This window comes from Corythoichthys intestinalis, chromosome 3 (assembly GCF_030265065.1).
Source record: "Corythoichthys intestinalis isolate RoL2023-P3 chromosome 3, ASM3026506v1, whole genome shotgun sequence".
Lineage (NCBI taxonomy): Eukaryota > Metazoa > Chordata > Actinopteri > Syngnathiformes > Syngnathidae > Corythoichthys > Corythoichthys intestinalis.
The window spans coordinates 51,338,153-51,350,971 of NC_080397.1; the positions used below are offsets into that span (position 1 = coordinate 51,338,153).

The window sequence follows — 12,819 nt, forward strand, 5'->3', positions numbered from 1 at the left end:
TTTTAATCTGTTTGAGCGGGGCATGTGCGTTAATTGCGTCAAATATTTTAACGTGATTAATTTAAAAAATTAATTACCGCCCGTTAACGCGATAATTTTGACAGCCCTAGAAATTATCCATTTAAAAAAAATAATAAAGCAAATGTGACACACAGAATGGCTTGCTAAAATTTGCTTAAATATATTGTTCTACGTGAAGGACGTCAGCCAAGGTCGGCCCCCCACATTTTTACAACACCAAATCTGGCCCCCTTTGCAAAAAGTTTGGACACCCCAGCAGTGTAGTTTTATTTTTTGGTTTTGTTTTACAATAAGTGTCGCTTATCAAACAGCTGATCTACACGGCTGCTTCCCGATTGGCTAGGCGGTTGCATCCGGGACACTCCATCTTGTTGTTTTACTGTCAAAACCAATAAAGCTATGTGAAAAAAGACGGAAGGGCTTTTCACAACGGTGAACAACGGCGCGGTGGGTCACGTGACATCTGCTGCTGCTGGGCTGAGCGACGCGTGTTAGCAGGTAAGGAAAGAGATATGGAGAAAAACCCTACAGTTTTAATAACAAATGTCGACGTTGTCAGCGTCAGTCTGAATGAAGCCTTCGACTGATGATTAAACACGTTGTGTCATGTTATCCGTCTATTTCACCCAGACAACAGCAAAACTAGCCCATGTTGTGTCAGGACTGTGTACAGGCCGTTCTGATGCCGGGTTAGTTTGAGGCATTCTTCCTAAATGTCTTGTATAATAACCCTGGTCAACATATCGCCAATTCACACGTTTTACATTCCCCTGAATAGTTTAACTCATGTACATAAAGTAGTAAAAGCAATGCCTTCGTTTGGGCGCTCCTGTGAGCGCGCCGCTAGTGTTAGCTTCCATTGACTCCCACGGCGGCGTTGTTCTTGACGCACTTTTTTCAGAAAGCCTGTTTTGTTGTCAAACTCGCTCTCGAACGTCATAACGCCAAGCCAAACTCGTTACCAATCGACAAATATGCGAGTTCTTACCGGGATTTTATTTTTTGTTTGTTTGTTTGTGTTTTGTTGAAAAGCTTGAGCGAGGTATCGTGTAAGAGTCGCACTCTCGGAACAAAGAATGAGTGGTGGCTAAAAGCTAAGCTCGAGTTAAGCTCATGTGGACATTAGCCCAGTGTAGCGCGCATAAAACGCAGTCTCATACTTTATATAGGTTAACTGTATAGTACATGAATAACAATTAGCATAGCACTGCCAATAACTGCACCCTAACATAATATGTGGTTTATTCAATGTCCAATGTATTACCGAAATGTGTGATGCATTGCAATTAATTCACGTCAAATTAGAATGATACTTTTTTTTTTTAAATTGTAAAAGGCCTTGGTTGCAGTCACTCATGGTGTTTTTGTGTGTATGACAGTGTCTAAGCGGTAGGGGTGTTTGTAAGATGACACCTTGAATGTCCCCTCTGGGTGCTAAATTTAACCTTGAGAGGTGGGTGGGTGACAGATGGAGTTATACTCTTACATGGTATATTCCAACACACCACACTTGTACGTTCACTTAAAGGGGACACGCTGTTTATCATGAAGATGTGTTCCAAGCTCTGCACGAGAGCTGACTCAAACAATTATTTGACACTCCTCTCGTAGCTAATTTGTATTGCGAATAATCATCTAATCAAATCAAATGTAAGACATGTCATCGTGACAGCAACCAGCTGCTCCTATATGTCTGTCTATACCTCCCAGCTTGAGATGTTTAAAATATAGTGGTACCTCGACATGCGATCGCTTCAACACACAATCTTTTTGACATCCGACGTAAAATTGGACTCGGCCTTATTTTCTACATCTGATGACGTGCTCAAAAAATGCGTTGCAGTTGCTTTGATTTCCCGCAAGATGGACGCACAGTGGATTTTCTTGTAAGAGGAATCAACATGGGTTCCAAGAAGGTTAATGCAGGTGGTGAAAAAAGGAAAAAGGTGATGCTTACCATTTAAATGAAAACGAAAATGATAAAAAAAATATGAGTGTGGTGTGCGCGTCTGTGAACGGATTCGACAGTACGGCCGTAGAATGTTAAGGATCTCGACGGTCCACCTCTGACCTGCGTTCGCCAGTCTTTATAAGTTAAGGTGACAATTATTATTGTGGGAACATCGCCAAAGCAATTGTCAGGTTTTTAATCATCATTTCAGAACTTGTGCGACATAACACGCCTACTCTCAGTCGCAGTTGATGCCAACAACGGAACATTAAAAAAGAAAGTAAAATCTTTACCGCACCTATCTTACGTCAGCCACTCGGAAGTGTTTTAATGTTTCAAGGAAATATAGAAATTATTCATTGAAGGAAAAAAAAATTTGCGTTCACGTACAGCATGCAAAACACATCCGCCACATTAGAACCCGATTCGTTCCATTATGATAGGAATTATTATTATGAGACTGATTTTTATTAATAATTTATTTAGTTTACTGTGTGTAATTGCCATTTGTAATGGTACCAGAAGTATTTTTTTAAGGATTTTGTGTAGGTTTTTGGGGTGTGCAACGAATAATGGAATTATAATGTATTCTTATGTGAAAATCCTGCTTGACTTACGATCACTTCGACTTGCAAACAAGCCCTCAAAGCCTTGTTGCTAAATCCAGAAAGTCCCACACACATAGACATTAATACTACCTGCCTGCAAAGCCATTGTCTGCGAGATGCTCGGCCATGATGTGGTTAAAGATATTAACAAATGACCTGAAATGCCCCAAAATTAAACTTATTGTTTGCCTTTGACCGCCATAAACGTCCAATCCGTCTAAAGTTCAAATCAATTGGACATCTACCAGTGATAAACTCAATTCATTTGACAGGAGAATGATGAAAAGAGCTTGTTCTTCTGTAAATTAGGATTGTAAAATACTGTAGAATGATTTTCTGGCCCATGAATAGATAATTGTTATGTCGCCTTATTGTGAGATGATACTTCTCACGAGCCTTATATATCGTATCTTGAGGTACTCGAGGGTTCCCACTAGACGAATACTCGAGCAAATCGAGTAACTCGAGTATAAAAACTGATCCGAGTAATTTTATTCACCTTGAGGAATCGTTTAATTTTGCCAGCTCTAAGCATCACGTTTTGCCCGGACTATTTTTAAAGCGGGACAACGCGCTGATGTCACGTGCCCAGAGGTAGAAGCAATAAAAAATATATAAACAACCTTGCTGCAGCCGACAGCCGCTACAAACTGCGCCGTCGTTGCTAAAAACTAGCCCGCATGATGCGGTGGTAGCAGGTAGCATCTGATGCATCTCATAGATATTACATGTATGTTGAACTAGATGCGAAATGACAGAGTCAGCGGTGTTAGTAAACAGCTGCCATCTTAAAGCAGTACACTTCTCAGCGCTAATAAATAAGATTAACGTTACTGTCACTCGCTCATGTACGTAACGTTAGCCCTGCGGAGGGCGAGGTTTCTATTAAGACCACTGTCAATGCGTGGCTAACGTCTCTTACATACAGGCTTTATTTAATCTGTGAAACATAGCGCTGTAGAGTGAAGAACCACCGAGACGTGTGTGTTCGGAATCGAGTGGCCACACGAAGCGGTGACCCAGTCGGCCAAAAACTGCCAACTTTTTATCACTTTATGTGGTATTTTTGGTTGGTGCACTTCATCATTTATTGTGTACATATGTTTGCTGTGAGTCTGTGACTTATTTACGTGGGACACTTCAAGTATATGAAGAACAAAGCACAGATTTGGTGTCAAAAGAGTTGTTTTGATCTTTAATTTTCAATAACAGTTCACACACGATACATCATCACTGATTGAGAGTGCCTCGGTGCTTTTTATGATAACGTTAAAATCAAGGCTCCCAACGCAGTTTGGGAAGTTCCATAGACGCCAGAAATCTGCTATGGCTTCCCACTGGCTGGTTGTAGGACACGACAAACTAATCGGGCCGGAGGGCTTTGCAGACCTTGAACGCAGTGCTCGACGCCAGTTTGAAGCTAGCCGCCACAGCTAGCTCTCTCCACCCGAGTCTAAAACTCTCTGTGCGGCATCAAAAGTCGGCCAGACCGCCTCGAAACGGTCTTCTGCGTCGCCTGCCCCTCAACATTTGTATTATCAACATTTATTCACTGTTGATGAGCAGAAGATTTACATTCTAGCGTTCCATCTTGCATTGTTTATTTTTTCTCCGTTAAACTACACTAGCGGAAGTGAACAAGCATGCCCCAATACCGTACAAACATAATGCCACACCCCTCTAGTGGCTTGGCGGTGAATTACAGAGCAACGCGTTCCCTCACCGCTGAACTATCGAATGTCGAATGACGCCGCAGTCGCTGCGCCGTCACCGCAACGCGGGAGTATAACTCAGGCTTGATGAGGGTGTAAAATGAAAATATGATAAAGCTGTCAATTTTAGCCCAGTAGTCATTGTTGGATAAAACACAAAGTAGCACTGGCCCCTAATGTGGTCCAATACAGCAGTTATCATACTGTAACATTGACAAAGAAGCACCCGCTTCGTTAGGTTGCAATTATTTCATATTTGGGAACTTGTGGAACGACAACAACAACAGGAAGGCACGTCTCTCGCTCTCCCGCACCTCCCTCACTCCCGCACGTCACGCGGTGCATTCAGGAACGCATGCACATATCCCCGCCATATTATAACCTGATATGTTATAGTACATTTATTTTGAACACTGCAAAAACTCAAAATCCTATCAGGACTTACAGTTCAGACCACAGGTGTCAAACCGATTCCAGAAAGGGCCTAGTGGGTGCAGGTTTGCTTTCCAACCAACGAAGAGGACACCTTTTCACCAATTAGATCTTTTACATGTGTAATCAGTTAAACTTTTTCAGGTGCTGCTTGTTCATTTGTTAAACTCTGCGCGTTATCGGTTGGAACAAAATCCAGCACCCACTAGGCCCTTTCTGGAATCGGTTTGACACCTGTGGTTTAGACTAACTTAAAACTTAACTAGAATTTAAAAATGGCTTGACACAAATGGAAATTCAATTGAAACACGTGGGAAAAACACTTAACTTTTAAGTGATGTGTGTTATCAAGCGTAATGGCATTTTTAGGTAAGAAATATATATATTTTGTAAGATCTAAAAGTTATTGGAGTGAAAGCAGTGAATTGGTCTGTTTTTTTGTTCTAGTCACATCTGAGAGGCAATTGTTGGCCGTTTTCAACAATGTACATTGAAAATAAAGACATTGATTGACTGAAAATGGTTCAATATTTGATGAAATGTCTTGTTTTCTCATGTATATTTATAATTGCTCTTTACCTAAAAAATGTTTTATCCGATTACTCGATTGATCGATAGGATTTTCAGTCGATTACTAAAATATTCCATAGCTGCAGCCCTAGTTCCCACCTAGGCATGTGCCGGTTACCGGTTTCACGGTTTACCGTGGTGTGAAAACGTCGCGGTTTCAAAACCACTAAAATTTTCCGTCAGACCGTAGTACGGTATTCGCTATTTTTCGTGTGTCAAAAATGCAGCCAGAAGCGGCTTGGCGCAGCAGCGCTCACCCCCTCCCGTTAGTTGCTGTGTGTGAAAGTGACGCTATCGGCTAGCCAGCCAGCTAACCCAAACACAAATACTCCAAACATAAGGCGTACTGTTCTTCAATTTATTGACCTCTCAAATCGTGGTAAGTGTAATATACAAAATGAATACATTTAAAATGTTGTACAATTAGATTTTTCCACGTGAGTAGCTTCAACAGATTAGCACCATGGAAAAAGTTCGCCAAAAACAAAACCCACATTTTCCTTTCAAATTCAATATACAAACTAACTAAAAGCTTACAAAGATGAATGTTAGCCGAGGCTTAGCTGGGAGAGCAACTTCGTTGAGTGTGACAGCCTCAGAGTGAGACAACAAGCTTGATTCGCTTGAATGAAGGAGGAAAAGTGATAGCATCAAAGATCGCTAATTGGGAAAGATGATCTTGCCCTAAGCACAAATCCACGTTCGCTGGATCAAGGAGAGGTCTCACTCCCAATGTTTTATTTTTATTTTTATTTTTTAGATGAAACCTTTCCACAACAATATGTACATTTTAACTAACTTATACATTTTTAACTAACTTATGAATTCTTTGTTCTTTTTAACACAAAGGCATGACATCATGTAGACTAGAGTTGACACAGTGGCTGAAAATGGCGGAACTTCACTTGAGCTTTTCCACCCTCAAAAAAAAGGCATGCAGTATAAATTTTTTAAAAATTTTATTCAGAAGTGTTTTTACTTTCTCATAGAAATTATTTTGTTCTTGCTCTAATCTTGAGCAACTTGAGGCGTGGTTGTGAGTATAGTCTATAAGTTATATTTAGTTTAATTTTATTTTTAAAAAAATTTATTGATATTTTTTTTTATTTTAACAATATATTCATGTTCCAATTTGCAACTATGTTCTGGGAAAAAAAAAAAATCCTGTTTAATGGAAAAAAGTTTTTTTTTTTTTTTTAACCCATACATCTCAGAATTTTTTGGAGCTATAATTGCAATACCGTGATACCCTGAAACCGTGGTATTTTTGCTTACGGTTATCGTACCGTCAAAATATCATACCGGCACATGCCTATTCCCACCCTTACCTGTTAATCTTCAATGCAACAATTCCCCACAAATGTTATTGAGATGCCTGGAAACTTTCGAACTGTGATGTGATGAAAGAACAGCAAACTACATCCCCATAAATTTCTATCAAATGTGCTTTACGTGTGCATTATTAAATCATTTTTTCAGGAAACTAATATTTGTCTTTTTTCTGTTTCCAGATTTTTTTCTATTTTGTACATACATTGTTTTGTATATACTGTATATGATGACTTCTTTGGTCAGCAATCAAGCCCGGGGGACTCGGGACAAAACGCTGCCCACCACCACCACCACCACACACACCACACAGCCACAGAAACAGATACAGGTGGGTTAACAGGAAATGTTTAGCGTGCCCTAAAACAAAAAGTCCTATTGCAGTGTTAACTTCACTCACGACTTGAATATATTCCACGAGCAGGCTGAGTATTCAATTTACATATACAATCCTGGCTAAAATTATGGACTCGCCAGTCTCAGGGATGTTCATTCAGTTGTTAATTTGTGCAGGGATGAAAACAACCCAAAGACAGGATACAAAACTTAAGTCATTTGAAATCGCAACTTTCTAGCTTTGAGAAACACTGAAAAGAAATACAATTAATTGTTAGTTAGTATTACTTTTTTACTATTACTAATCAAGCAGCAGAGCAAATGATCGGTCGATTTAGAGGAAAAATTAAGGCAATCACTGAGAAATCAGTCAGAAAAATAATTATATATTTTTTAAATTAAAAACCTCCTCCTTTTCATCTGATTCCGATCCTCTGATAGAGTGGCCTGAATACCGATCACGTGATCAGAACGGGACATCCCTAGTACACTGCTGGCCAAAAGTATTGGCAATTCTGTCAGATAATGCTCAATATCTCCCAGAAAATGATTGCAATTATAAATGCTTTGGTAGTAATATTGTCATTTATTTTGATTGCGATGAAAAAACACAAAAGAGAATAATTTTAAAAAATGAGAAAGAAATGGGCCGGACAAAAGTATTGGCACCCTCAGCTTAATACTTGGTAGCACAACCTTTAGATGAAATAACTGAACAACCTCTTCCGATATCAATGAGTTTCTGACAATGCTCTGCTGGAATTTTAGACCATTCTTTTTTGGCCAACTGCTCCAGGTCTCTGAGATTTGATGGGTACCTTCTCCAAACTGCCATTTTCAGATCTCTCCACAGGTGTTCTATGGGATTCAGGTCTGGACTCATTGCTGGCCACTTTAGAAGTCTCCGGTGCTTTCTCTCAAACCATTTTCTAGTGCTTTTTGAAGTGTGTTTTGTGGGTCATTGTCCTGCTGGAAGACCCATGACCTCTGAGGGAGACCCAGCTTTCTTCTTCATAATGCCATGTACCGGTCAAGCAGTCTAGTGCCATAGGCAGCAAGCAACCCCAAAACATCAGGGAACATACGCCATGTTTGACTGTGGGGACCATGGTCTTTTCTTTGAAGGCCTCCTTTTTTTCCTGGAAACTCTATGTTGACGCCTTTTCCCAAAAAGCTCTACTTTTGTCTCATCTGACCAGAGAACATTCTTCCAAAACGTTTTTGGCTTTCTCAAGTATGTTTTAACAAACTCCAGCCTGGCTTTTTTATGTCTCTGGGTCAGAAGTGGGGATTTCCTGGGTATCCTACCATAGAGTCCCTTTTCATTCAGACGCCGACAGATAGTATGGGGTGACACTGTTTCACTCTCGGATTGCAGGACAGCTTGAACTTGTTGTGATGTTAGTCGAGGTTCTTTATCCACCATCTGCACAATCTTTTGTTGAAATCTCTCTATTTTTCTTTTCAGTCCACATCTAGGGAGGTTAGCCACAGTTATTGAAGACACTGCGCAAGACAGACGCATGAACAGTCAGGTCTTTGGAGATGGACTTGTAGCCTTGAGATTGCCCATGCTTTCTCACAATTTTGCTTCTCAAGTCCTCAGACAGTTCTGGTCTTCTTTCTTTTCTCAATGCTCAATGTGGTACACACAAGGACACATGACAGAGGTTGAGTCAACTTGAATCCATTTTAACTGGCTGCATGTGTGATTTAGTTATTGTCACCACCTGTTATGTGCCACAGGTAAGTAACAGGTGCTGTTAATTACACAAATTGGAGAAGCATCACATGATTTTTCAAAGGGTGCCAATACTTTTGTCCGGCCAATTTTTGGAGGTTTGTGTAAAATGATCATGATTATCTTTTTTTCTATTCTCTTTGGTGTGTTTTTTTTTTTCATTGAAAGCAAAATAATAGAAGATATTACTACTAAAGCATTTGTAATCGCAATCATTTTCTGGGAGAAATTGAGCATTATCTGATAGAATTGCAGGGGTGCCAATACTTTTGACCTGCAGTGTATACAGATCACTTTATGTCAGGGGTGGGCAAACCGGTCCTTGAGGGCCGCAGTGGGTCCTGGTCTTTGTTCCAACTGACCCAGCACGGATAGTTTAACCAATGAGGTTTCAGCAGAAATGAGAAGCACCTGACTGCAATCGACTTATTGCACGTGTAAAATAGCAGATTGGTGAAAAGGTGTCCTCTTAATGGGTTGCAACAAAAACCCGCACCCACTGCGGCCCTTTGTGGAATAGTTTGCCCACCCCTGCTTTATGTGCTTAATGCTTATAGCTTTTTTCTTCACTGAAGTCTGTCTGATTTCCAGGCAACAGCAGAACAGATGCGTTTGGCTCAGATGATCTACGACAAAAATGACGCAGTCTTTGAAGACAAAGTCAAACAGGTGTTGTTTCAGTCTATTGTTTACCATGTTTTGGGGAATGATATTGATGACTGTTTTGCATCACACAATTGTAGCTGATTGAGGTCAGTGGCAAGACTCAAGATGAGTGCATGGTCGCCCTCCATGACTGTAACGAGGACATGAACAGAGCCATCAATCTTTTGTTGGAAAGCACCTCTGACACAGTGAGAGCCCATGTCACATTCTATTGTCCTATAGTTTGGTTAAAATATTGAAGTCTGTGTCTTTTGCTTATCAGAACTCCTGGGAAACAGTCGGTAAAAAGCGGAGCCTGGGAAAAGAGGGAGGTACTCCAGAAGTAAAGGAGACCCGAGAGAAGAAGGGAGGCGAGCGTGAGGTCAGTCGCGGACGAGGGGGAGGCAACAGGAGAGGCCGCGGCATTAGCCGAGGACGTGAAGGTAAAAGCGAGCAATGGAATTAAACAATTGGTTGATTTTTGTCTGGTGTGTTTGTCTACTGACTTGGACAAGACTTCTAGTTACCTTTACAGTGTAATCAGAATTGTTGGATTTGTACTTTATAGATGATATTGTTCACACATGGACAGAAGAGTGTTAATGGCTCAGTTGTCTCTGAAAACTAATGCAGAAACACATTAATAATGTGAAGCTTTGACTTTGGCTATGTTCACAACGCAGGCGGAAGTGACCCCATTACGATATATATTTTTTTGCTGTGGCACGACATGGTGAGGCTGTCCAACTCAATACAGCCCACCACCACAGCTTCAAAAAATCCTCGCGGAAACCCTGTTACTGTATATATTTCTTTTGGGAGGGTGGCTCGAGTGAGTATGACTGTCTGAACGGGCTGAGCAGCAAGGAAGTGGATATTTTCAATTTCAAGTCCAGTCTAGGTCACTTTCATAGGTGGATTTAAATCAGAAGTGGGCTACATTTTTTGGAATTTAGCTGTGGTCTGAATTAGGGATGTCCCGATCCAGGTTTTTGCACTTTCGATCTGATACCGATACTGGCCGATACCGATACCGACCTATCTGAGCACGTGTTAAAGTTTAAAGTTATTTAGTCTCCTTACTTAGTTGTCAGACTCATGCAGGGATTCCCCTATATTCAACAGATTGTGGCGCACCGCCACACTAAAATGAAAGCCGCCACGCCTGGCAAATGAGATGTATTTTATTTATTTATTTAAATAAAAAAAAAAAATTTTTTTAAGGCCGCTTCAAACTAGCGGCAGCCGAGTGGGAGGAGTTCAGCGGACACCTATTCATTGTGTATTGTAGCCTAATGTTCGTAACTATGCAGGCCCCCCTTAAGAGACGCAAGGGGAACGAGTAGGAAGAATGGGAGAACGAGCGAGATAGCGAGAGATAGCGGTCGCATGTTGTAGCAGCCCGCTGTTATTTTGTTATTGTTTTTCTTTATTATTGTTAGCACAATAAAGTGGGTAAGCAAATACAGACTTCTCTCCTTCTTGCCCATATCCGGGGCATTACAATAATTTGGATCGGACTTTTCGGCGAAAGTGAGCGGTGGACGGCCGTCTTGGACGGAAAGCAAACTTTGACTAACTTGCGCTGAGAGACTGCGGAGAGGCGGGGCCCAAAATAAAGCCTTGCTCTATTTTCAGAGCGTTGGTCACAGTAAACGATTTATCAGTTCAAGCAGAGTAAAATGATACATATTCACGGTACAAGAACGTCGTTTCTGTGTCCATCGATTGGTAAGAAAAGGCTGTTTGTACGAGTGACGTGTGGGCGCTCCCGTCAGGGGGGACATTTCACGTGGAGTGGCTATTTTTTCGGCACAACACCGGCGCGCCAACTTCAGACAATTACGGCTGACGAAACTTTGATAAATGCGCCCCCCCACCCAAATTTCGCGAGCTCTGGGACACTCGAAAAATGACTCTCATACCTCTCCTTGCTAAGTTAATGGTACCTCGACGTGCCTTTGTGTGGAAATTTAGTTTACGAACAACGGGGAAAAAACTATTCACCTTCTCACCGAATCAAGTAAAACTCTTTACACGGCTATTAGAATTCCCCCAGTGCTCTAAATGGGTCAGTTGACAGAAGGACTGTTATTGTTGTGGTAATGTAGTACTTATGAGGGTCAAATAAAAGGAAAAAGGAGGACTACGACGGTGGTCTGCAACCCGCGGCTCTCGGGCCGCATGCGGCTCTTTAGCGATGCTTCGGAGCTTTTTTTTTTTTTTTTTTAAATGGAAAAAGATGGGGGAGGGAAATATATTTTTTTGTTTTAATAGGATTTCTAGGAGGACAAACATGACACAAACATTCTTTCAATTCATTAATATTGTAATGAAGTTAAACTTGTGGTGGCATAGTACAACAGAGTAGTCACGTGGTGCGTCATTCTCTATAGGATCCACTGCAGGGAAAACAAACATTTAATCATGAAGGCTAATTACGTATTTCTATAGTAGGCTAATATAGCTAGTATCGATAATTATAAGGCTTGTAAAAGGCTTTTAATTTTTTGTGGCTCCAGACATACTGTATCAGTTTTTTTTGTGTTTTTTGGGGGGTCAAATATGGCTCTTTCAACAGTTTGGGTTGCCAACCCTGAGTCACTACGAGATGTAAGTCGTACTATTGCCACGAGAAAAAAAGTCGCATTAGTACATCGGGTAACGTAGCTGTAATCAGCTACGCATTTTACATACATGTACTGTAGCTGAGAGGTACAACATTAGCCTGGCTAATGAAATATTTCAAATATATCTTTGTTATGGTTCTTCTTGGGGGAAAAAATGAAGAAAAAAAAATTCGCTGTGGCACGACATGGTGAGGCTGTCCGACTCCGATGCAGCCCACCACCACAGCTTCAAAAAATCCTAGGGGAAACACTGTCATGTTAAAAAAGGTTTTAGTACTCTTGATAACAACTAGCCAGCTGAATTAGGTGAGTTTGAATAACACACAACGGTTGGTAACAAGAAACTGACCTGTTTATTCAGTGATAAACACAAAACATTATAAATAACAAACAGAAATGGCATAGTCAGTCAGTAAAACGTGCAAATAATATTGTAAACTGTCTTAAAAAAGCAAAACACACCAACAACCTCAGTGGAAAATCCCACAAATCCCCCAAGCTATTAGATGCTTTTAATGTTTCGTGCATTAGTTACAAAAATTGTATAAAAAGCCTCTCAGGTTTAAAGAGCATACGACACCAGAAAAAAAGTCTTAAATGGCATTATTATGTGAATTAGAATCATATTTTGAGACGATTCGACCATATACAACAATTTAGCAAAGCGCAGATGACGAGAAATTAGTCTTTTAATCTGCCGGTTAGCCACGCCTACAATTATAGGGCTTTAGCGTCCCCAACAGGTGGATGACGTCAGCGGTAGACTAGGCTCATCGGTTTTACTATTCAGCCCATTGAGGGGGAATTGTTCAGAACGAGGAAAACGAGACGAAGAGAGCTGCAA

At 40.8% G+C, this 12,819-nt stretch overlaps 1 protein-coding gene across 3 annotated transcripts in view; it reads left to right on the forward strand.

Moving 5' to 3' along the window:
- Positions 1-402: 402 nt before the first annotated feature.
- Positions 403-12,819, forward strand: part of LOC130913306 (ubiquitin-associated protein 2-like) — a 52,828-nt gene continuing 40,411 nt past the window's right edge. For all 3 annotated transcript variants that reach the window (XM_057831799.1, XM_057831800.1, XM_057831801.1), the window contains exons 1-5: positions 403-519; positions 6,806-6,954; positions 9,292-9,369; positions 9,444-9,554; positions 9,629-9,788. In XM_057831799.1, the coding sequence (XP_057687782.1) occupies positions 6,850-6,954; positions 9,292-9,369; positions 9,444-9,554; positions 9,629-9,788 (454 nt within the window). In that variant the 5' untranslated portion in view covers positions 403-519; positions 6,806-6,849. The remainder of the gene's footprint in view (positions 520-6,805; positions 6,955-9,291; positions 9,370-9,443; positions 9,555-9,628; positions 9,789-12,819) is intronic.